Consider the following 24,662-nt stretch of genomic DNA (forward strand, 5'->3'; position numbering starts at 1 on the left):
AGACTCCCCAGGAGAAGGCACGGCTCGGCGATTTTACATTTTCCTCCCCTGCGTTTGGCGAGGTGGGGGGGTGGGCGGCAGGGTTCTGGGGGGGAAGGCCGGGGCCGCGTCACGGAGGGGCTCGCCGCGCGCCGCTCGGGGGCAGGGCCGAAGCGCCGGGCAGCCACGTGCTCGGGCGGCCGGGCAGGGCGGCGGAGGGTCCCGGGGGGCAGGGGAGCGCCTGGGCCGGGAGGCGGGCCGGGAGGGCGGGCGCGGGGAGGCAGGTTGGGGCCGCGCGCGGGGGTGGGGGCCGAGGCGGGGAGGCCGCGGACAAAGGCGGCGCGGCCGCCCAGCTGTTTGGAAACCCGCTTCCTGTTTCTTTAAAGGCGCGGGCGGCGCGGGCGGCCGGGGCCGGGGCCGGGGCGGCGGCGGGGCTCGGGGCTGCGCGCGGCGGCGCTGACTGATCTGGCGAGCCGGGCTTCTGTGTAAACTGAGGCTAAACAAACACAGATGGAGCGCAGCGGGCGTGCTCCGGCAAGGCTGGCGGCGCGGCCGCGACTTCACATGACACTCTGAGCGCGCCGGGAACGCACCGCCCCGCGGCCCCGCGGAGCCCGCGGCGCAGCTGCCCCGGGCCAGGGCGGGAGGGCGCGCGGGAGGCCCCGCGGCCCGGGCCCCGCGCCATGAAGCACCTCCCGGCGCTGGAGGACGGGCCGTGGAAGCCCGTGTGCGGGAAGGAGCTCAACGGCCTCAAGAAGCTCAAGCGGAAAGGCAAGGAGCCGGCGCGGCGCGCGAACGGCGCGCAAACTTTCCGCCTGGACTTGGACGCGCCCGAGCCCGCCGGCGCCGCCGCCGCCGCCGCCGCCGCCCCGGGGCTGCGGGACCGGCCCCCGCGGCTGCAGCCCGCGCCCGCCCCGGGGCCAGCCCGGGGGGTGCCGGCCGTGCCGCCCGCTGGGGGCGCCGCCGCGGCCGGGGAGCGTGGGGGCGCCCGCGCGCCCGACCCCTTGGACACGCGGAAACGTGGCTTCGCCCTGGGCGAAGCGGCTGCGGGACTCCCCACGCCGCCGCCGCCGCCCCAGGACCAGGCGCCCGGGGCGCCCGAGGCGCAGGCTTTCCGGGAGCCCGGCCTGCGACCCCGCATCCTGCTGTGCGCGCCCCCCGCGCCCGCCGCGCGCCCGGGGGAGAGCGCCTACCCGTCCATTTCACACGTAATTTACAGCCACCCCCCGGATGCCGCCGCGTCGCCTAGGAAACGGCCCGGCGAAGCCCCCGCCGGCTCCCCGGAGATCAAAGCCTTGCAGCAGACCCGCAGGCTCCTGGCCAACGCCCGCGAGCGGACGCGCGTGCACACCATCAGCGCCGCCTTCGAGGCGCTCCGGAAGCAGGTACCCGCGCCCCGCCGCGCCCCCGCGCCGCGCGGGGAGGCCGGGGGTCTTGGGGGGAGCGGGGAGCCGAGGTGCGGGGCCCCGCGGTTGCCGCCCGGCCGGGCCGAGGCCAGCCCCGGGGGGAAACGACCTTTGCCACCGCGTCGGGACAGCGCTCGGTCCCGAGAGTGCGCTGAGCGTCCAAGACCCCGCGCCCCGCCCGGCCGGGCGTCTGACCCCAGCCCTCTGCTAGTTCGCTTTGGTGGCATCTGTCCCCCGGAGTCCCTCGGGTGCGGGAGGGGAGTGGGGAAGGGGGAAGAGGGAACTCTGATCTCGGGAGAAGGGGAGGGAGCCGCCAGCCCCTCTGCTGGGCTACCCCAGCAGGGAAGCCGCGTCCACACTGGTTCCTTCTGGGCTCTGCAGCCTGCCCCGGCGCCCTAAGGACCCGGGTACAAGCCCGTGCCCCGCCACCGGGGTCGGCCCAGGGATTCTGCCGAGAGGATCGGCTGGTGGGGTGGGTGGAGGGGCCCTGGGGATTCCTCTGAGCCTAGTTTTGGCGTGCATGGGGGGTGGTTCTCAGTTTGGGGCTCCTCTCAATAGCGGGAGAAATACTTGCCCCCCTGGTCGGAAGCAGCAGGCCACCAGCTTGGCACTGCCCTCGGGCTCCAGACTTACTGTTTTCTCAGAGAGAAGGGAGGTTTAGGGAGGAGTTGGTAAGTGCCCCCACCCCTGGCCCCCACAGGGCGTGAGGAAGGGCTAGGGGCAGGTGTGAGGAGTCAGTTTTTGTGCTGTTGTTGTTTTTTTTTTTCATTCTTTGCTGTTGAGCAGCTGTGTGACTCCAGGAAAGTTCCTCCGCCTCTCTGGGCTTTAGCTACAGCAAAGTGTTTTGGAAAACACGGTTTTCGTTTTGGACCACACTCTCCTCTAACCCCCTTGGGGTTTTGGGGTATATCCAGCCACAGGAAGGGGAAGGGAATGGAACCCTGAGGGGACAAGGTCTCCTGACTTTTGAACCAATGTGTCTAGGGCGGGTTTGAGTGGGACATTAGGTCAGCGAGGGTGATGGGCAGGGTCAGGCAGCTGCCACAGACCAGGCCGAGCCGCCATCTGCAGCCACACCAGCTGCGACCCTGGGCAGTGCGCCACGTGGAGCGGTCAGTCCCACCTGGGGCAGCGGCCCTGTGTCTCTTGCCCTGGGAGGGGCCGCCTGTGGGTCATCCTGCCCCCGGCTGCCCAGGGTAGAAGGACAGAAGGGTCAGAGAGCTGTCCCCCCAGCTGCCCGCCTTGAAACACCCTCGCAGACTGGGGAGGCCACGTGCCCGGAGCCTGGTGGCTGGAGAGGGGCAGGGCAGGGCGAGGCTGGCCCTTAGGGAAAGTTCTGGGTTCCTTCCCCCCTGCCAGCCGCCTCTTCCGGTTTCGAGGGAGAGAACATCACGGTTTCTGAAGGTTCTGCTACATCCCACTGGTCTAACTGGCCTTGACGTCTTTCAAAATAAAATTTCCCCCTGTTTATCCTAACTCCCCGTGGCGATTGGACGGCCGCATTTTGTGGAAGGGAGACCTGAGGCCCGAAGGAGGACGGAGACTTGTCTGGGGTCACCTTGTGGGTGAAGGGAAGGTGGCACGGTTTCCCCGCTGCCGTCCCTGCTGGCCTCCTGGGTCTCGGCCCGGGGAGGCTGGGCACTGGCAGGTGCTCTGAGAAGGTCGTGGAACCCACTCTTCTCTTCCGCCCTCCCCGGGGGGAGGTCCCATCTGAAAGGGGCAAGTCCAGCGGCTCTGAGCAGAAGGCAAACCCAAATGCTCTCGGGAGCACACGCAGCGGCACACCCCCGTGCCCGTGGCCTGTGCCCGAGGACACGCACCAACATGCAGTCAGGGTGCCGGCTCCCCCTGTCCCCTCTTGCCATGCCGTTCTGTCCCTTCCCCAGGGGGCACCTGTCCGCTGGCAGGGAAGGAAGGAAATATGGCCAGGGACCCTCTGGCCACAAAGCCAGGGGCTGAGGCGACCCCCACCTGCCTCTCTCCTCCCAAGACACCCGTCCCTTGGGGAAAGCGCTGGGCCCTGCAGGAGCATTTCTGTCTCTTCGCCTCAGTCTCCCCACCTGTAAAATGCACCCACCATCCCCACACGCCCCAATCCAGCGCTGGGATCAGGGCTGAGGTCTGACTGGTTGAGCTAGGTCCTTGGGAAAGGAGGCGTTCTGCCTGAAATGGGGGCTTAGCAGATGGGGCACGGGTTGGGTTCCGGGGAGCTGTTCGGGTGTGGGGCCTTGCTCCCTGAGCAGCTTCCTGGAAGCGCAAAGGCCTCTGGACCTGGAGCTCTGAGCCCGGCTGTGCACGGTGCCTCTGCTGCGTGCTTGCTGTGTGGCCATGGACAAGTCGCTCTCCCTCTCTGGACAGCAGTGGCTAAAGTGCTAACGCGGGGACAGCGCTTATCTCGTACCCGAAGCTTAGAAAGGGGCCGTGGGTGGAAGGAAGCTGGCTGGACCGTCTACCGTGGGTTCGGGGCCGGGCGAGGTCTCGACAGATGCAGAAATGAGAATCTGGCGCTCCCGTCAGGTGCCTGCTGCGTAGCAGGCGCTGGGCTGAGGACACGATGTGTCTCGGCAGGCCTAACGACAGGCACGCCGTTGGCGCACGCGCACCCATTTTTGCAGATGGTGACCCCGAGGTTCAGCCAGCGTGTGTCCTTGGCCTCGCCGCAGCTCTTTTTAGTCCGCCTTTCACGAGGCCCCCGCGTGCCTCCCGGGCCCGTCCGGTCGCTGCCCTCACACCCGGGATCGCCGCTGAGGCCTGGGGCTGGAGTTGAGCCGCTCTGGTGACCAGTCCTGCCCCTGGGCCTGAGCGACACCCCGGAGCCATCTAGCCGCTCCACGAGCGACCGTCCTCCAGCCAGGAAGGGAGCAGGGCGGCGGCTGCGGGCTGCAGGGTGGAGGTGGGGGAGGCCCTTGGGGCTGTGGGGCGACCGAGCCCGGGCCTGGGAGGTGCAGGGCAGGGGGCCTGGCCGCCACTGCTTGGGGCCCTGGAGGGAGGGGTCGCAGGGAAAGGCCTCCTGGTGGAACCTTCTGGAGCAGGACCTGGGCTCACGGGCCGTGCCCTGCCTTGGCCTTCGGGACCCCCGCCCCCTGGAGCCCTCATGCAGTGAAGGGAGACCGGCACCCCGAGCCCCTCCCTCCCTCTCAGACCCCATGGGGTGTCAGCGCCCCCCCCAGAAGCCTGTGCACGTCTGCTCAGGGAGTGGGGCACCCGCCTGCTGGCCCTGGGGGCTCCACCCCGGGGTGAGGGCTGCCCCCCGGGCAGGCGCTGGTACAGCTGCAGGGCCCCTGGGGACGGCCTCCCTGGGGTCCGTTGTTCCTGCCTGGTGAGCGGTGGCCGGTCCCACCCCGAGGAAGGAGGAAGGGAACGAGGGTCCTGGGTGGCGCGGGCCCTGGGACCCCAGGCTCGGTCACTTCCCCCTGCAGACCAGAGTGGTGGCGGCACTTGCCAGGGTCATACCAGCAAGGGCCTGGCATTCAGACCAGCTCTTTCCCCACTACTCCAAACCTCCAGAATTGCGCCCCCAGACCCCCGCTTTGCCTTTGGGGGGAGGTCGGCGGGGTGCATTTCCAGGTGAGGGACCAGGAAGATCTGGAATTTCCCAGGTGAGCTGAGGAGACCCCCGGGGAAAGGCTGGGGGCCCTGGGTGGTGGTCGTGGGGCAAGCCCTCCTAGGCTCAAACTTCTGGCTCCAGCTGGGTGACCTGGACTCAGGAGACCCCCTCTCTGTGTCCTTCCCTGCAGCTGGGATGACCACCTTTATTTGGGGTGGCAGCTAGCACAGTGCCGAGTGGACACACACTCGGCCGATGGCTTCCTTGCGAGGCCAGAGCAAGGGGGCAGAGTGACGGGTCTGAGACACGGCACCCGCAGTAGGAGCCTGGCAGGTGACCTTGGCCTCCCCAGCCCCCTGCTGCCCGCTGGCCGGGGAGCCCCGCTGTGCCGGGGCCCAGGGCTCCAACCAGTGGGTGCAGATGGGAGACTCCCAGGCTGCCCCTGGGCCTCTCGCCCGCAAGGAGTGCCGACCCCAGGCCCCAGGCTTCTCTTGCTCCTTGACCCCTGGGTCCCGTCTCTGGGGGTCCCAGCCCTGACGGTGACTGGGGCGCTCGGCTGTCCCCTCGTCTCGTCCTCCCTGCCCTGCGAGGCCCGACGCGTGCCCATAGGATGGGGGACCGAGGTGCAGGAAGGCGACGTCGCTGGCCCCAGGTCTCAGGGCCGCGAGAGCGGGAGGCAGGAGGGGCACAGGCCTGCGCGTAAGCCTGCACTCGGGCCTCGCTTGTGGGGGCGCCCCGCGGTCTGCGACTGTGGGGAGAGGAAAGGCTTTCGGTCCCAGTCCAGAAAGATCTGGAGTCCACTGCTGACTGCGGAGGGACGTCACTTGTTCATTCATTCATTCCCTGGTGGGGGACCTTCCCCATAGCTTCCCGGGGAGACCAGCCGTTCCCCGAGCCCCAGACACCCGTTTTGGGCAGGTGGGGCGCCGTGAGGTCCCTGTGAAGGGCGGGGGGCGCAGGGCAGGGCCTCGGGCACAGCAGGCTGAGCGCGAGGGCTGAACGGCTGGTGCCTCTGGGGTCCCCAGCTCAGCTGCCTCATTCGGGCTCGACCCCCCGGGCCCCGAATAGGAGCTCTCGCCCTCGGCGCGGTTTCCAGTTGGGGTCATCCTTCGGGCCGGGGCCGACGTGGCCTGGACGGGGCTGTGGGGCAGGGTCCCTGGCCCCCGCCCAGCAGCTGCCGGGAGCCCCTCTCCCCACTCCCCTGAGAACGAAACCGCCCCTGGTTGACCGCCCTGGCCCAGGCAGTGCCTGGCCCTCGGGGGCCTCCAGAAGTCCCGTGGGTCCCGAGTATGGTGGGATGGAGGCTTACAGGGTGCTGGTGGGTGGATGCGTGCACAGACCCTGGGGGCCAGGGGCGGGAGGCATTGGGGGGCCTGGCTGGCTGGGCGAGAGGGACCCGTGCAGCCGCTGGGGGCAGGCCTCGGGGCGGCAGTAGGCCTGTTGCCCCCGCAGCTCGGTTTTGTCGTAACGGCTCCACACGAGGACTGGACGGGGCTCGAGGCCGCTCCCCGGCCTGGCGGCCTTGCTGGCGCAGCACCGAGGCTGGCGACGGTGTGTAGAAGCGAGAGCCGCCTCTCCTCACCCCGATCCAGTCCCTGCGCGGCTAGCAAGAGTCAGGTGGGGGGTGGATCGCCGGCAAACGTGCCAAGGCTGGTTGGGTCTGTGGGCACTTATTATGCACCGGTTGTGTACAGCATCCCAGGTCCAGAGGACATAGAGAAAAGAAAAATGAAAGACAAGGAAGGGGGGTGGGAAGGAAGAAGGAAGGCGGGGAAGAGGAAAGGAAAGAAAGAAGAGGGAGCGGGTGTAGCTCAGTGGCGGAGCGCCTGCTTCCCGTGTGCCAGGTCTGCGTTCAATTCCTGCTACCTCCTATAAAAATAGGGAGAAAGCCAGCGCGAGTCGCTCCTCGCAGCTGAGCCCTGGAGCTGGCCTTCTTGAGCATCCCCGGAGCCCCCGGGACCCATCTCTGTTCACACGATGGCGCGTCCCTCTCAGGTGGAAGCTCTGGGAGGGCAGGGATTGAACGACTGTTTCTTTTGGGCCCCCCCAGGGGCCCCGCAACACCAACGAGGACGGAGGGGCGGGCTGAACGAATGGACACAACGCCTGCGCCCGCCGCGGTGCTCCCCCCGGAGCTGGCGAGGGCTTGAGCGGGGAGAGCGTGTGGACAGAGGGGACACAGGCAGGCCCCGCTTGGCGCCCCGGGCCCCGTCCCCCGGCAGGCCGCTTGCGCGCAGGTGCCGTGGCGCCCCGCCGCCGGGCCCCGCAGTGCCCCCACGCCCTCTCGCGCCCCTCCCCAGGCGCAGTGTGCGCGCAGGTGCCGTGGCGCCCCGCCGCCGGGCCCCCGCAGCGCCCCCACGCCCTCTCGTGCCCCTCCCCAGGTGCCGTGCTACTCATATGGGCAGAAGCTGTCCAAGCTGGCCATCCTGAGGATCGCCTGCAACTACATCCTGTCCCTGGCGCGGCTGGCCGACCTGGACTACAGCGCCGACCGCAGCAACCTCAGCTTCTCCGAGTGCGTGCAGCGCTGCACCCGCACCCTGCAGGCCGAGGGGCGCGCCAAGAAGCGCAAGGTAGGGCGGGGCAGGGAGGGGGCGGGAGGCGGGCACCCCAAAGGGGCCAGAGAGACGGCCCCGGGGGGCTTGCTGGGGGCTGGCTCCCCAGCTTCGGGGCTCCTGGAATTATGAGGTGCGTTACTCAGCCCAAGGGGTGCTGATAAAATACCAGAAAGTGGTTGATTTTACGTAAAGGGTACTTATTTGGGGCAGGAGCTTACAGATACCAGGCCATAAAGCATAAGTTACTTCCCTCACCAAAGTCTATTTGGAGCAAGACGGCTGCCGACATCTGCGAGGGCTCAGGCTTCCTGGGTTCCTATGTTCCTGGGGCTTGCTTTTCTCTGGGTTCAAGGTTCCTTCCTTCCTGGGGCTGGCTTCTCTTTCCTCTGGTCCTGACTTCCCAGGGCTCCAGCTTAGGTCTTCAGCATCAAACTCCAACATCAGGTACCCCTAACTCCGTCCCTTGCCATGCCTCTTATCTGTGCGTCCCCACCCACCAAGGGGCTGGCACTCAATGCCCTACTGGCACAAGAGGTTTATGTAATTACTTAATCAAGTAAATGTATGAATCCAATATAATCTAATATGCCCAGAGGAAAAGATCAGACTACAAACATAATCCAGTATTTCTTCTTGGAATTCATCAGTAGTATCAAACTGCTGGTCTAGGCAAGCGCTATGGGGGTGACGCCAGGCTGGTCGTCGCGCTGCTGGGTGACTCCCTTGGGCCAGGCCCCGCGAAGCTACCCAATGCGTCCCCACGGGGTCCCCGCCACCAAACAGCAGCCGATATGCCCGACCTAGAGTATCTGGGAACAGAGGCGGTCAGGGTGAGAAAAGGGAAGAGGGAATGCCAGGGTCCTTGTTCCTAAGGCAAGCCTCCAGCCATCGGGCCAGCAGGAAGTGGCCGAGGGGTGGGGGTGGCGGCAGGGGGGCCGGGCTTGGAGGGCCCAGGGCAGGGATGAGGAGAAGGCCTAGAGCCCTGCGGAAGCAGGGGGGCTGGAGCTGGGGTGGAATCTAGAACCTTCTGCGCGGGGGTGCGCTCTGCCCTTCCTGGGTGGGCAGGCCCCACCCCGCGGGCTCCTGGCCACCCGCGTCCCCGTGGGCCCGGCCCGAGGCAGCCGTCCCCGCTGGAAGGACGCTAAACGGGGGCACGGGAGCCCCGGCTGGGCCCGGGCGGCGCGGCTTCCCTGCGGCGGGCCCCTGCGCCTGGCTTCAGGCGACTCGGGAGTCTGGGGTCCCTCGCTGTCCTCCGCTGAGCCCCTCAGGCCTGCTTGCTTGCCAGACCCTCCTGCCCTCTTCCCCAGACAGTGGGGGGGGGCCGGCCTGGGAAACCAGCTTGTCTCCCGCTGCACGTGGTCCCCCTCCGGGCGCCTGGGCAGGCTGCGGAGCCCGAGGCCAAGGGTGGGCTGTCGGGCTGGGCCGCAGGCGGGGGCGCCAGCTCCTCCCCTGCTCCCCGCGGCTCGGCGCCAGGGGCGGAGGTGGCGCCCGCTGACCAGTGGCGCCTGGAGCTGCCCGTTTGGGGAGAGCGCCCCCGGGCCAGCCTCTGCGGGGGACCCCCTGAGAGCCCTTGCGGCCCGCGGAGTCTCCTTGTGGCTGTCCCTCCCGGCCCTGCCGGCGGTGGGGGTGAGGGCCCGGCCCCTCCACCGGGGAGTCCTCCCTCCTTGGACCTCCCAGGGCTTGGGGGCGGCTCAGGGCCCCGGGGGGGGGGCAGAGCGGAGGCCACAGGCGGGGGGCGCGCTCGGGGAGCTCGGGCCTGGTGGGGTCACTGCCATGAAGCACCTGGCGTGGGGCCCCGACTCCACGGCTCCCGTTGGCTGAGCAGTGGCTCCTGGGAGCTGCGAGGAAGAGGAAGAGGTGGAGGGAGGCAGGCAGAGGCCCTCCTGGCACCCAGGCTGGCCCCTTGCCCGCGGCCGGGCACCCCCTTTCAGCGCCGCTCAGTCACGGCCTGGTGATGACCCTGCACACGGTCGCTCCTGCCTGCAGGTGGGCGCGGCGGCGGGGGCCCTGCCCTGGGGTCGCTCCCCAGCCCCGGGCGGGCGGATTCCTGGGGCACCGAGGCACGGCTGTGCAGGGGCCGGGAGAGCTTTGAGGGGACCCTTCCCCGCCCCGGGGAGCCGCGCCCGCTCAGGAGGGCCGATGCCCACCAGGGCCCACGTTTGTCCTTCGCCGCGTGGATGCTGGAGCCAGAGGCACCTTCCAGCCGGTCAGATCTGTGTCCCCCCTTTTCCTGCCTTCTTGGGGGCTGCTGGCTTTCCTCGGGGCTGGCCCACCCACGGCGTCTGCTCTTTGGAAGAATGGCCGGGGTGTGGACTTCTGGACCCTTGGTGCAGGGACGCGCCAGGAGGCACGTCTGTTGGGGCCGGGGCTGGGGGTGAGCGTGAGGGGGAAGGACCCCCGGGTGCCGTGAACCCTCCCCAGACCCGCTGGGTGTGCGAGGCAGGGTCTCCGGAGCTCCCGGCCTGTTGGACCGACGCCCCCGCCCCTGTGTGCAGGGCCTCTGTCCCCCAGGTGCCATCGGGGGCCACCGGCCCCACCCGTCCCCACCGGGGCCTCAGCCCTGCTCCGCGAGGGTAGGCAGCGGGGGTTTCTGGGGCCCCTTCTGTCTGACGCTCTGAGCTGAGGCCCGCTCGAGCGGCCCCCGCGGGACCCCTCGGCCCCTCTGCCCGTCTTGGGCACGTCCGAAAGTCTGGGGGTGCTTTCCTGGGGCCCCTGGCATTGGGGACCCCAGCGCGGGCGCCGAGCACACGGGCAACCCCTTCCGAGGGGCCCCTCGCCCCAACCTCACGCCACCCCTGCGACCGCGGGATTCGTGCGGCCCCCCGAGCCTCAGAGCCAGTCGGGGGGCGCCCGGGCTGCAGCTTCCTGGGTGGAGGTGGGCCCTGCTGCCGGCTCTGGCCGGCTCGCTCCCCGAGCTCACGGGCGTCCCTGCCGGGGCAGGGGCAGGTGGGAAACCACCCTCCGGCCCCCCTCGAGTCGTGAAAAGGGAAGCCGTTTATTTTCTCTGGCATTCCAGTCGCACAGACGTTTGTCGCCAGCTGTTTGTTCCAGCGCAGACTGTGCTTCAGCTGCCGTTGCTCCTCTCCCGTTTGACACGATGGCCCCGGGCTGGGCCACCTCCAGGGGACGTCGAAGCCCGCTCCCCCGTGCCGTCCTGGGGTCCCGAGGCGGGGCTGCTTTCCTCTGTCGTCCCCCGCTCTCTTCTCCCCTTTCTCCTCCTCCCCAAGGCGCTCCCTTGCCATGTGCACTCAGCCACCGAGAAAGAACCAACTGTTCACACTGGGAAAGTCAAAGCCCCCGCTGCCCTAACCGACCACTGCAGGCCTGCAGGCAGACCCTTCGGAGAGCCCTGGGGTCCCCCTCGGAGCCGGGGCTCCCCTCCAGAAACCCCCGACAGAGGCTCCTTGTCCTCGGTCCAGGCGCTGGAGAAGGGGAAGGCACAGAGGTCTTTGAAGTCCAGAGAACTCTCCAATTCTTTTCAGTTCTCCGTGGCGCTGTCATTTAAATTTAAGGCACACAAAAGCATGCCAGGGAGGTCCTTGGCAAGACCGTGAAATGAGTGAAGGGTAGCACTTTGGAGTCAGGGATGTTCCTCGCTGTGTCATCTTGGGCATGTTGCTTAACCTCTCTGATCCCAGTTCTCCCGTCTGTGAAGTGGGAGCACATCTATACCTTCCTTGCCTGGACTGATTAAACAAGGATTAATACAAGATCCCATATGAGAAAAAGCTGGCGTTTTCTCATTTTCTCAGTGAGTGCCAGAAAATAAGTCTCTCAAATTTAGAGTTTATTAAGTAATGGATGGATGTGGGACCCCAGGGGAACGTCTCAGGCAAGGGCGGTGCCCGGGAGAGAAGCAGAGCGGCCGCAGGACGGGTGGTGAACAGTTCTGAGCGGGTGGGCCTCCTCCCCGTCCAGCCCTGTACCCTTAAAATGGGAGCTGTGGGCAGCCCACCCAGAACCCCGCGCCCCCGCCGCGTGGCGACGGGTCGTCTGGGGTCGCCGCGCTGATCGAAAAGACCGCCACCAGCCGCGACCCGGACCACGCCATGTGCCCCAGGCGCCGCCCGTGCATCACCGCTGCCCCGTATTCCACCAGCCCCGCAAGTCAGGCCCACACGCCCCGTCCCATGGGAGGGAAACTGAGGCCAAGAGCGGGGCAGTAACTTAGACAGGGTGGAGCTCGATTGCGAACCGTCCCTCGGCTCTTCTGCTCCCGTGGCCGACAGGGCCCGAGCCTGCCCGCTGCCCGGAGCCCGCCCCCCTGCCCGGCGCGGCGGCCCGCACCAATGCCCGGCCGCGGTGCCCCGCCCGGAGCCGGCGGCTCTTACGTAAGCTGCCGGCGGAGGCCCCCGTTGAGCCGCAGGGGGCCGGCAGCCCGCCGGGGGTGGCGTTGGGGGTGGGCCGGGGGTGGGGGTGGGGTGGCCGGCCCCGGGCGCCCCCCCTGCGCCGCGCCCGCCCGCCGGGCCTGACACCGGGCCGGGCCGCGGGGCGGCATCTGGCCGCAGCTGGGCGCGCGCCTGGCTCCCATCCGGGCGCTGTGGTTTTGATTAGCTGCTCTGCGAGGTGAGTCCCCGGGAACGGGGGGGCCCCCCTCTCCCGGCCGCCGCGGCCCCCCTCCCGGCGGGCCCAGACTCCAGATGTTCCGCGCGCTCGCTGGGAAGGCCTGCTGGCGCCACGGAGGGCAGAGGGCAGGGAAAGCACGCGAGCTGGGAGCCCAGGCACTCAGCCACCGCGGGCCTTGGCAGCCCGCCCGGCCTCCGCTGGCACATTCCCCAGCTCTGCCTGGCCATCTGTTCCCAGAAAGCCCTTCCAGCGCCGCCTCCCCGCTCGGCCGCCGGGCGCGAGCAGCTGGGCTGGGGGAGCGGGGAAAGCCGCGCACAGGCGCCTTTGTGAGAGAGGGGACTTCCTAGGAGGGGCAGGGCTGGAGGCGGGGGCCGGGGCGCTTCCCCTCCGCCCTGGGGCCCCGCTCTTGTCCCCTCCCGGCTCGCTTTCCCTTAGTGCTGGTTCTTTCCTCTTTATTCACTCCTCTTGACTTTTTTTCCTCCTCCAGGGCGCCTCGGGTCACCCAATCAATTAGGTCTCCTGCTCGCCTCGGAACTTGCATTTTAAAAATTTAATTGTATTTTGAAGCTGTCAGAGATTTTCTCACTTTTCCTTGTAAAGCCGTTAACATCGGGGGACGGTGGGAAGTGACTTCTTTCTGGTTTGGGCACGGCCAGGCCGGGGCCTGCGCCAGGTGGCCTCGGGGAGCCCCTGGCAGCTCCCCCGGGAGCCGGTGCTGGAGACGGCCCCCCGCCAGCCAACGCCCCGCGCCGGCCCCTCAGCTGACGGCAGCGTGACCCGCGGCCTTTTTTAAGAACACTGGCCGCCGCCCCCCGAGGCTCCTGGGAGACCTGGAATCTGGACGCGTCCCGGGAGCCGTCGCAGGGTGGCCTGTCCCCAGGCGTGGGGGGGCAGGACCGGCAGTGGGGGGCCCCCAGATGCCAGATGCTGGGGATGTACTGGGGAGGGGTACAGGTCAGGGGCAGGGGACTGGGGCGTCCCCGTCCCGGCTCTCCGTGCCCCTTTGCCACGGCCCGCCTCCCCGTTTGCCATCAGCCCCCGCAGCCCCTCCGCCCCGGCAGTGGAAAAAACCTGTCGTCGTGCTGCCGTGGGTGGCCGGATTTTCACAGCCGAGGGGGCCGCGGAGGGCACGTTTTGTCTTTCATCTGCTCAGGCTGCGGCCCTCCGCTCCTCCTCGCCTCCCTCCGCTCCTCCTCGCCTCCCTCCGCTCTTCTCTTTCCAGCCGGGGTTGGAGAGAGGGCGGCCGAGCGCAGACGGACGGAACGTTCAGGCTTATCCCCTTCTGCGGACACCCCGGCGGGCGGGCCTGGGGGTCTGGGCTCTGGCTGCCCGCAGGGCCCCCGCTTCCCCCCCTCTCGTTGATCTGCCCAACGCCCACCCTGTCCCTGGGCCTGGCCCGGGAGGGTCAGGGGGCTAAAGGGTGTGAAGCGGTTTGGCAGACCCCACCCTCCCCTCCGTCTCCTGCCTGGGAAGCCCGTCTGGGGGGTCAAGGTGAGGACGTGGAGTGCAGCCCAGTGCTCGGCCAGGGCGGGGGGGCCGGCGGGGCTGCCCTCCACGGGGGGACGGGGCCTCGCCTGCCAAGGACCCAGCCCCAGCCCTGAGCACTTGACCTCGCTCGGGGCGGCCCTTTCTCCCTGCCCCGGCAGACCTAGAGCCGGAGATAACGGACTCCTGCCGCCTTCGAGCTCCCCGTGCAGACCTGCTTTTCCGCAAGCCGGGTCCTCCCACTTTGCACCCCTGCGCGGTACCTCTTAGGGGCTCCCACGGGCCACGGGCATCGGGGCACCTGCCCCGCCCAGTGACCCGCCCCAGCTGGTCACTCCTGCGTCCCGGCTTACACTCGACAATGTGGAACCCCCAGCCCAAAGGGGCGCTTTTCGGCCTCTCTGCTCACGTCACCTCAGGCCTGCCCTGAGTGCCCCTGCCTGCCTGGCCACCTCTGGCTCTGTCTGGAAGGCTCACCTCCTCCTGGAAGCCCTCCATCCGTGACCCACCCCAGCCCCCTTCTCAGGGCCCATCGCACGGCAACCTCATGGTGCACGTAGTCTTGTTCAGGAGAGCGTCGTGGGCCGTGCCCTGGGGGACGAGGAGGTGAGAGCATCGTGGGCCGTGCCCTGCGGGGATGAGGAGGCGAGAGCGTCGTGGGCCGTGCCCTATGAGGAGGCGAGAGCGTCGTGGGCTGTGCCCTGGGGGACGGGGGGGCGAGAGCGTCGTGGGCCGTGCCCTACGAGGAGGCAGACAAGAGCGTTGTGGGCCGTGCCCTGGGGGACAAGGAGGCGAGAGCGTAGTGGGCTGTACCCTGGGGAGAGAGGGGGCGAGAGCATCGTGGGCCATGCCCTGGGGGACAAGAAGGTGAGAGCATCGTGGGCTGTGCTCTACGGGGACGAGGATGCAAGAACGTCGTGGGCCGTGCCCTGGGGGACGAGAAGGTGAGAGCGTAGTGGGCTGTACCCTGGGGAAGAAGGGGGCGAGAGGGTCGTGGGCTGTACCCAGGGGGAAGAGGGGGAGAGAGCATCGTGGGCCATGCCCTGGGGGGACAAGAAGGTGAGAGCATCATGGGCTGTGCCCTACGAGGAGACAAGAGCATCGTGGGCTGTGCTCTACGGGGACGAGGATGCATGAGCGTCGTGGGCTGTGCCCTGGGGGACGAGGAGGCGAGAGCATCGTGGGCCGTGCCCTGGGGGACGAGGAGGCGAGAGCATCGTGGGCCATGCCCTGGGGGACGAGGATGCATGAGCGTTGTGGGCCGTGCCCTGGGGGACGAGGAGGTGAGAGCGTCGTGGGCCATGCCCTATGCAGACGAGGCAGGTGTTCTGTCTTGCGAGATGTTTCACTCTGCGTCATGACGCTGTATTGTCACATTTTAGGTGCTGCGTTGGGGATATTGTATTGTACTACATTTGTTACGTTACACAGTGTTTGCTTAGTGCCTGCCTCTCTAGCTAGATCGTGAGGCTTTTCATCCTTGCGTCCCAGCTCTGGCACATCGTAGGCCCCCAAATGATGACATACCATTCCTTCAACTAAAATCCGCACGACCGGGCTGAATATTCCTGTGCTGAAGGCAAGGACTCTGGGGAGAGATGAACTAGGGGCCTCAGGAACCAGCCAGGAAAATGCCCCCAGGCTCCCCCAGGCCTCTGTTTGGGTATACTTGCACCCTTGTACCTCAGTTCCCATAAATCAGCAAGAAAAGCTCTGAGTTTCAGATAACCAAAACACTTGGCCAGCAGCTTAAACTAACAGGGGCTCGTGTTTCTCACGGCTCAGAAGTCTGAGGAGAGGAGGCTAATCCCTGGGCTTCAGAGCTCCATGAAGCCAGGGCTCCAGGCTTCTTCTGGTCTTTGCCTCATGGTTGCATGGCAGCTGCCGTGGAGCCGGCACTTCATCCCTCGCTCTGCATCCAAAGGCAGGTCAGGGCTGTACTAAGAAGACATTTCTTTCATCAGAGTAGTCAGTCAGGCCCAGATATCCCTACCTACCCTGAAGGAAGGGCGATGCATTTGAGTCTGAAAAAAAAAAACCAATCAGTTGGGAGGGGCTGCAGGGAAAAGGGCCCCACTCTTTTCCCGGGAGGTTGGTCCTGATTCGAGGTAGTCGGGTTTTCTCCCTTCAGCCAGACAATGGGACTAACCCGTGTCATACCCATAACTACGTGCTCAGGACCCCACCTGCACGAGTGCATCCAGCCCGCTCCCGTTTCCGCTTGATGCCTCCAAAGGTCAGAGAACCTGAATGACGAGACCAGGCCCCCGGCAGCCTCGGACCTCTGCCCAGCCCTTTACAGTTTGCAAAGCCCTTCACGCTCATTGGTTTCTTGATCCGCACACCTGGCCCACGAGGTTCCCACTGCTGTCCACGTGCTCGGCGAGGGGCTGGGACGGGGGGCGGCTGGGCCTGCAGGCCCATCCGTGAAGCACGCGCCCCCGAGTGCGCGCCCCCGCCGTCCCCGCCGGAGGTGACGCGTGCTCTTGAGGGGCAGCTCGGGGCCCGGGGCGGGGGGCATGGGGTCCCGGTGCCTGCCCAGCCGCTCAGGGGCCCTGTAACCTCAGGCCCTTGCCTTCCCCAGTTTTCGCTTTCGTCCCAAAGTGAGCAGAGAATGACCTTCATCGAGGAAACGGCGGCTGGGCGCGGGCTTTGCCCGCCGGAAACGCCGCGTGGCCTGAGGGGGCGGCTGGGGGGCCCTGCTGGCCCCAGGGGAGGTGGGTGGAGACCCACAGGACGGAGGCCAGGCTGGGGTGACCCGTGGCAGGGCAGACGTCTGTCCCTCTGCGGCTCGCGTGTGCACAGCTCCACGTGCGGGCGGGCGGCGGGTGTGCCTGGCAGCCCGTGGGCCGGGCCTCCCACGCCGTGGGCCGGTTTCCCGAGCTGGTGGGAAGGGGTGCACCCGAGAGGCCGCTGGTGGCCTTTGGGGGTCTCCGCGCTTGCTCCCCACCCTGTCTCCAGGAGCCCCTAGAGACGGCCGCGCACCGGCTCAGGACAGACCCAGGAAGCGGGGTGTGTCGGGGTGGGTGCCGCTCCCGCCAGCCCCTGCTCACAGCTCGCCTGGAGCACAGAGACGAGGCTCTGCTGGGCCCATCGAGGACCTCGGAGAAAGCAGCAAGGGCTTGCACGTTTGTGTTCTGACGCCGGGGTCGCGTCAGAGAACACAGCAGACACGAGGCCCCGCTCTTTGGAACTGAGAGCCAGCTCTCCGCCATCAAGGCCACGTGGGCAAGCTCCCGGGCAAGGCCGTGGGGGCCATCCTGGCGCCCGCTGCCCCTGCTTTGCGCCCACCCCTTCCAGGCTGGACTCTCGGCGTCTAGCAGCCGGACAGAAACGACCCATCCCAGTCGGACGCTGCACGGAGCAGCAGGTGCACTCACGGCTCCCAGAATCCCAGCTGACGGCCGAGCAGTGTGGGAAGACACGGGAAAACCACCTCGAGCAAGGCCCAGGAAGGCCCGGAGACAGGTATCCGTGGGCTGGCCTTGAGGCTGCGGACAGACGTCCAGCGACGCCCGGCCCAGGTCGCTGGAGGTGCCTTGGGTGCTGGGAGAGGACCTGCCGGGCTGTTTGGGCGGAGGGGCCGCGTGGCTGCCCCTCTGTGGGGAGGTTCGTGGCGCACAAGGGCTCCCGCCCCCCCGGCTGGTTTGCTGCTCTGTTCGCCCCCGTCAGCCCGTGCCTGGACTGGAGTTGGCTGGGAAGGAAGCGCGAAATCCTGCACGAGGTGTGCGTCCGCTGGCCGGCCACCAGCCGCTGGCGGGCTGCTCTTCTGTGCCTGGCGCCGAGCGAGGCGCTGGAGAGCGGACGCGCCTGGCGGAGCTGCCGGGCGACGGGGACACGCAGCCACGCGCAGAGGTGCCCTGCCCCGACGCCCAGCGCTCGGCCTCGCCGCCGTCTCGTTCGCTAGGCCGTGGTTTCCCATCTAGAGGTGTAGACACCGAGGCATGGAGAGGCCAGGGAGCTTGCTCACGGTCACGCCATGGGGAGGTTGGTGGAGCCCGGCCGCACCCCTCAGCACCGCGCCGTGGGCCGCCTCGTGCACATATCTGCGTGAGAAAACCCTTCTGCCCATCTCGGCCTCGCCCTTGTGCAGCTGGACGCTGCTTCGTGGGCCCTGGGTGGGCAGGCGTGGCCCTGGGCCCAGGTGACCCTAGCAGCCTGGGTCCCCCAGCGGAGCCCCCTGAGGCCCTAGCCAGGAGGGGCTCATGGGCGAAGAGAAGGGCTGGCTCTGTGTATTTTTCTCACTGTAAAGCCGCGTTGCCAGAATGCACGGCATCTTGCTGAAATGGTTCTGTGGTTTGGGCTGGAAGGGGCTGCCCGGCCCCCGCTGCCCTGACACCCACTGCCGCACACCCTCCCAGGATTGGGGGCAGGGACGCGCCGAGGCTGCAGGGCCTCCCCCGCCGCCGCGCCCCCAGCCTGGGCGCCTTGTCGGGCCACAGGGCGAGGGCGCAGGCCCCTCGAGCTGCCGCGGCCGCGAGAGCAGGTGGCGCTGCAGGTCGGGCGGCAGGTGGGAAGCTGCAGGCAGCTGGGCCAGCTCCACCTCCCCGCGACGCGGAGCGGCAGTCGGGTGGGGGCGGGGCGAGGGCAGAGGGACGGGTGGCCCCGGAGAGGCCCACGCACCGGGGAGGCGGGGCAGGGGGACGGGTGGCCCTGGAGAGGCCCACGCACCGGGGAGGCGGGGCAGGGGGACGGGTGGCCCTGGAGAGGCCCACGCACCGGCGAGGCGGGGCAGGGGGACGGGTGGCCCTGGAGAGGCCCACGCACTGGGATGGTGAGGGCATGGCGGGGCCTCGGGTCTCCCTGGCTGTCCCCTGGGGGCTCCCCAGACCCCCAGCCAGCCCCATCCCCTGGGCTCCGGGCAACAGAGGCTGAGCTTGCTTGGAAGCGGGGACGATGGCTCAGGGACCTGCCGGCCCGTTTGGCCCATGGAGACCCTGAGGTCCCTGAGGTCTCCGGGGGCCCAGCCCGCTTCTGCCACCTCCAACAGCGTGACCTGGGGCAGGCGAGGCGGTGCTGTGACATGGGGCAGTGACCGTCGTACCGGGACTGTGTAGGACAGGGCAGGTGAAAGGGCGTGGCGTGGCGCAGGGTGACTTGGGGTGACGGCGGCAGCAGGCATGACCTGGGCCGGCTCGTGGCACGAGGAGAGGAGCTGGGCGAAGCGGGAGCTCGCCGGGCGCGTGGCAGAGACTCCATCGACGGACGCCCCCCGCGCGTTCTGGCGGCGGGAGTGACCCCAAGGCCCGGGGACACGGGGCCCGTGGCAGGCGCCCAGTAAATGCTCGGGATTCCTGGGTCCCAGCACCGCCCGTGGCATCCCGGCGTGGGAAGGGGCCCCACCGTGGCCCGCCGCCGTCCTCACCCGGCCTGTGGTGGCAATCGTCGCTTTCCCGGTGGGAAAGTTCTTCTGGGCGTCTGACCTACATCCAAGGGGCCTGCCCTGGCCTCCTCGAAGGAGGGACTCAACCTGCCGCACCCACCCGCACGGCTGGCCCTGAGCGCGGGGCCCACCAGCGCGCGGCCCCCGGGTCCACCGCGTCCGCCGTGCTCCGGGCCGAGCAGCCCCCGGTGCGTCCCGGGAGGAGCGGGGGCAGCCGCCGCAGGCCGAGGACGCGGGGACGGCAACGCCCTCGCCGAGCGGGTGCTGGGAAGAGCCCAAGGGCTCTTTGCGGCACCAACGACTCTCTCCCCCAGGCCACCCCCCCACCCGGGGCCCTGGCCAGACGCTGGGACCTCGCGGCCCCTCCCGGCCTGGGCGCACCGGCCCTCGGTTCCCACCCGGGCCCCGCCCCTGGACACGGCAGCCAGCGCCGGCGGCTCGTAAATTTCCTGCCTGTCACCGGTGGCGCCCGGGCGGGCGGGGCGCGCGGGGGTGGGCCGGCCCTACCTGCCCCCAGCTCCCGGCGAGGTTTAAAGGCCGGAAGCCCAGGCCGTGCCCGTGCCCAGAAATAGCCTCGGAGGGCCGGGTCCTCGGAGAAGACGCCGTGACAACAGGGCTGTCGGAGGCAGGGGCTGGGGGCGCGGGCTCGGGGGCGAAGCCCGCCGGCGAGGCGCTCGGCCCCACGTCGCCGCCTGTTGTGAGATACCCAGGAAAAGTGTGCCGAAGAGCAGTCCCCAGAACGCTGCCGGTGGCTTTCTCGGGACGGAGAGACGGGGCCGATGCGACCTTTTTTCCTTCAGCTCTCTCTCCTGTTGTGATTTTTCTATGATGTGATTTTTTAAATTAGTCTTTTTTTTTTTAAAGGAATGGGTTAAAAACAAACGGGTCAAGATGACAACTGGTTCAAAAAGGCCTACGTTGGGTTTCTTCGTGAGAGACTTCTCAGCCAGTGATGCCAGTTTACCTTTTCAAACGCCAGTTGGTCAAACCGAGGCTGCGGCTCTTGGTGGGGTCACTTGCCAGCCCCTCCCATTGTCTCATCGATTCTTTGCCCCTGACCTACGAGGGGGCACTCATTTTAAAGGTGGGGAAACTGAGGCAGAGAGGTGCTGTGCAGGGCCGGCTGGGCCTGGAGCCTGGAGCAAACCTCCCTGTGAATCAAGAGCAGCATTCTGAGCCTGACCCGAAAGCCCTGTCCAGCCCACTCGTCGGTGTACTTAAAAGTGAACCGTCAGAGAATGCCTGTAATGTGGTTCTTGAAAAACCCTTCTATATCTTCTTTCCTTCATAATTTAGTTTTAAAATAACATTTGAAATCTGGACTGCTCCTTTTAGGATAAAGTGATTTTTTTTTTTTTAACTCACCAGGCTTTCAATCCCACTGAATGTCATTTTCTTCATGTAGAAGGCTGTATCAAAATCGCTTAAATAAAGGAAGATGTATGCTTTTTAAATAGCAAAAATTGGTTAAGAAGGTAAAGTGGACATCACTGACTGAAAATAAATTTAAAAGGTAAAGAAACGTAGGTGGCACGTAAAGGGATACAAGGACCCTGCAGTGCACAGAGTTGATCAAGAGAGGAAAACAATTGGCTTAACGCCAGAGACAAGCTTAGGAGGCAGAGCAGGCCAAACTGAAAATCAATGCGATCCGTTAGAAATGTGCGAAAACCGGGAAAGCTGGAAGTGTACAAAAACAAAAAAAGAGGCGAGCTTGTTCTGGGGTTCACAGATACTACCCAAAATCCTCCCTGTTACATTTGCCGTAGGAGAAATCTCCCAAAGGACTGAAAAACTACCAGAACAAAATGCCTGTGACCGGAAATATCTAGACGTTCTTTTGACAAATATTTATTGTGGGTCTCCCGCGGGTCAGAGCTGCAGCGGTGAGGAAAACACCGTGCCCCTGCCTACAAACACAAGTGGTCGGATAAAAAGAGGATTTCCAGTCAGCTGCCCTGCCGGGGTCGCCCCCAGGAAGCACGGCCCACAGAGGCCGGAGCGGGAGGGCTGGGGGGATTCCCTCCCGCGGCGCCTCTCACGGGTGGAAGCGGCTTTGTGCGGGGGCTGCCGGCACACGCAGCCCCTCCTGGAGCGGCGGGCAGGCCTGCTCGACTCCTGTCCCTCGGGCACAGCTGAGTGGTCTCTGGAAGGAAATCCGACCAGGTGGGGCTGGTCGGCTGCGGGTGCTGGGAGCTTGGTTTTGGGGTGCTGAAAGAAGAGCGCCCCGAGATGAGACAGGAAAACAGCAGCTGCCTCCACGTGGCCGAGGGCTGGTTCCGGCAGGCGCAGCGCGCCTGGGCCGCAGGTTGCCTGCTTCCTGTGGCCTCGTCCTCCGCCTCTGTGAAATGCCCCTTTGTAGCCTCGCACAGGCGTTCCTCTACTTTAGTGAGTTTCTCCTCCACGCTGCAGTCACCGTCACCCGGTCGGATCAGTTTGGAAAACACTGAGTGAATGAAGCTACGGGAAATTTCCTTCCTGCAGGACTTTTCAGAGCCTTTAGCGTTCTAGCACACAGTGACTTCCCAGGCGGGGCCGAGGAGAGCTGTGTTTCCACCCTCCCAGCCACGGACGCCTTGCCGCCCGGCGTCCTGCAGAGCGCCCTTTGGGGAACGCTCGTCCACGGACACTCCCTTCTCTGCAGGCGTGGGCCGAGGTCACGCCGCCGGCTAATTGCGGAGATGGCCTCGGCTTCCCGGCGTCCCTCCCCCGCGCCCCAGCGGCCGCGGGCGGCTTCCTTGGAAAGATGATGCACGGGGAAGGGATTCCCGGGCTGCGGTCAGGGGTGGGAAGGCGAGTCGGCGCGACACCCGGGGAAGGGTGGGCCCGGGATGGGTCACGGCCAAGGCCGGGCGTAGCCCAGAAACCCCCTCCCTGACCCTTGGGTGGTAGCGGCGGCCTCAGCAGGGCCTTCGCGGGTGTCCAGCGCGGGTCTCCTGCCCCCCCACCCCCCCCAAACCGCGGCAGATCGAACACGAGAGGGGCTGCGGGGGCCAGCGGGCCGCCCAGGCCGCCAGCGCCGGGCCGGCGCGGCCGTAAATCACCCCGCAGACCGCAGGCCCAGCGCCGGCCCCGCGGGATTCCTTCCCGCCGCCTAATCCGCCTCCTCCCGGCTCCTAACAGAAAGCAGACCTCACCGGGCCTGCCCCGCATGCCCCGGGGACGCGGGCTGGGGTCCCCGTGCCGGGCGCCGCCCCCGTGCTGCTCCTCGCCCTCCCCGGCCACCGAGCGCCTCGTCCGGCCCTGCCCGCCTGGCACCCTGGCCCCCGGCCACGCGGCCCGCGCGGCTCCCCGGGGCCTTGCGGTTCGCGGTCTGGCCGCCTCCCGGCCCCCCGGGCCTCCCGTCGGCGGGGGCCGCCGTAGGGCGGAACAGACCCCGCTGGCCGGGGGTCGGCCGGGCGCTGCCAGCTGCCGGCGCCGCTGCCCCGGGCCCGGGACTCTCCCTCGGAGGCCGGGCCGGGGAGCGCGCTGGCCGCGGTGGGTGCCCGGCGAGCGTCCTGCTGTTAGAACAAATGCACGGCTGTTTGTGCAGGGCGGCTGCGGCCTCCAAAGCAAGAGGTCCTTGGCACCGCGGGGTGGGGGATGCGCCGTGCCAGGCGAAGGGACTGTTGTTTTCCTCTGGCGGGTCCAGGAGCCCTCATGGCCCACCCCCCGGGCTGGCCTCTCCTGCAGCCCCGTGCCGTCCCCATCCTCTGTCCTTCTGGCAGCCAGCCACACCCTCTGGCCACATTCTCAGGAGCATCAGGAGGGAAGATTCCGGAGCCCAGAGCTGGTGGCCTAACCCAGCGATTTTTTTTTTTCGGAAGATTTATTTATTTTTATTTCTTCCTCTCCCCTTCCCTGGCCCCCCACCTCCCCCAGTTGTCTGTTCTCGTGTCCATTTGCTGTGTGTCTTCTGTGAACGCTTCTATCCTTATCAGCGGCACGGGAATCTGTGTTTCTTTTTGGTGCGTCATCTTGCTGTGTCAGCTCTCCATATGTGCGGCACCATTCCTGGGCAGGCTGCACTTTCTTTTTGCACTGGGCGGCTCTCCTTACGGGGCGCTCTCCTTGCACGTGGGGCTCCCCTACGCGGGGGACACCCCTGTGTGGCAGGGCATTCCTTGTGCGCATCAGCACTGAGCATGGGCCAGCTGCACATGGGTCAGGGAGGCCTGGGGTTTGAACCGTGGACCTCCCATGTGGTAGACGGACACCCTAACCACTGGGCCAAGTCCGCTTCCTGAAACCCAGTGGTTTTTAAACTGCGGCCCTTCTGTGGACAGTTCCCCTGCCCTGCTTTGGAGGGAATGGAGCAGGCCTGTGTGTCCCCTTCCCCCCGGCTCCCCTTCCCCCCACACTGCGCCACCCAGCCCCAACTCAGTTCACCTGCTCTCTGTGGGAGGGTTCCACTGGCCAGAGTCAGTTTCCACATCTTACAAGAGAGCTTGAGAGGTTTCAGTCTGCCCAGCTGTGCCATTTTACGGATGGGGAAACTGAGGCTCGGGGAGGTTGTCTGAATGGCGTAGGGGTCCCACATTCCCCCGGGGGGGCCGAGGAGCCCTGCTTAGCACGGGGTGGGGGTGGGGGCCAGCCTGGCTCTGCACGAGCAGAGGTGAGACTCGGGGACCCCTGCGTGGAGGGGCTACCCGCACCCCGCCATCTTCTCTGCTCTCCCAGACTGACAAAAGCAGTGGTCGCTCCGAAACGCAGGCGTGGGAGTCACGGGAGCAGCACGGGCTTTGGGGCTGGCCCGTCCCGGGTTCGAGTCCTGCCTCGCCGCTCCAGCTGGGCCCGTGGAGTCCTTGGGGGCCCCTGGGAGGGCTGAGCAGGAGGAGGTGCTGCGGGCGCCGGCCCCGGGCCCCAGGCGAGCCTCCAGAGGCGGGAGTCGACGAGTGCGGGCCACCGCTAACGGGCCTTTCTTTCAGGAGTGACCGGCCCGGACGAGACCAGGGACACAGCTGCTGCGGAGCGGCGCGCAGCCACGCCCCCCCGCCTGCTCCTCCGAAGCCCCCGGACCCAGCCCGCCGCCCCTCGGGGCTGGACGCCAGCCTCCCCGCCGCCAGGCGCAGAAACCCAGGGCCGAAGATGCGAGAGACACCGGACGGCGCGGGGCGGCGCAGCCACCAAGGCGCTCGTCCCCCAGCTCCGTCGCTTGCCCGGGCCCATCTCCACCCGCTCGTCCGCCGGGGACCCGTGGAAGGCAAGGGACACTCGGTGACGGAGGGAGGCGCCGGACGCTCTGACCTGGCGCTCGCTGTCTTTGTCCGGGCCCCTGAGCTGGCTGGGGGCAGCCGGGGGGCTCGGGAGGGACAGGGGGAGGGTCTGAACCGCCCGCCGCCTGTCCCGCTCACGGGCCGCCCGCGGGGCGTGAGGCTGCCCCTCGAACCCCGAGCCTGGTGGGGAGGGGGCCGGGGCAGAGGAGGCCGCGCTGGCCACCCACCCAGGGTCCTGCCCCCAGGAGGCCTGCCGCAGGAGCTCTGCTTCTCTAGCCACCCGTCGCCCACGGCCTCGCGGGGGTGATAAGATGGCACCCCCCTTGACATCCCCGCCCTCCCCCCCCCCCCCCCGCTGTTACAGGTGGTGTGGGGGGAGCGGCGGGGAGGAGGGGGCCGGGGAAGGGGCCAGGCCGAGTGTGGGAGGGGCCCGCTCCTCCCTCGCGGGCGGCGGGCCGGGGCGCCTCACATCTGTGCTCCGCCATCTGCTTCAAATTGAAGTAAAAGCCACAACATGTCAAGAAAAGACTTGCCTGTGTCGAG

The 24,662-nt window shown here is 67.5% G+C and overlaps 1 protein-coding gene across 7 annotated transcripts; it reads left to right on the forward strand.

The window, feature by feature from the left end:
- Positions 1 to 300: 300 nt before the first annotated feature.
- Positions 301 to 24,647, forward strand: ATOH8 (atonal bHLH transcription factor 8). 7 transcript variants are annotated; one of them, XM_058279031.2, is made up of 4 exons: positions 306 to 1,364; positions 7,314 to 7,505; positions 16,842 to 17,009; positions 19,789 to 20,378. In XM_058279031.2, exons 1-4 carry the CDS (start codon positions 663 to 665, stop codon positions 20,098 to 20,100), a joined length of 1,374 nt encoding a protein of 457 aa, XP_058135014.1. In that variant the 5' UTR covers positions 306 to 662; the 3' UTR covers positions 20,101 to 20,378. The 7 variants fall into 7 exon arrangements, with proteins under 7 accessions (XP_071065051.1, XP_058135017.1, XP_058135014.1 ...); XM_058279035.2 differs by lacking the exon at positions 19,789 to 20,378 and adding an exon at positions 23,832 to 24,647 and having other exon boundaries at positions 310 to 1,364; XM_071208950.1 differs by lacking the exons at positions 16,842 to 17,009; positions 19,789 to 20,378 and adding an exon at positions 14,112 to 15,014 and having other exon boundaries at positions 301 to 1,364.
- Positions 24,648 to 24,662: the final 15 nt, after the last annotated feature.

Source organism: Dasypus novemcinctus, chromosome 17 (assembly GCF_030445035.2).
Source record: "Dasypus novemcinctus isolate mDasNov1 chromosome 17, mDasNov1.1.hap2, whole genome shotgun sequence".
Classification (NCBI taxonomy): domain Eukaryota; kingdom Metazoa; phylum Chordata; class Mammalia; order Cingulata; family Dasypodidae; genus Dasypus; species Dasypus novemcinctus.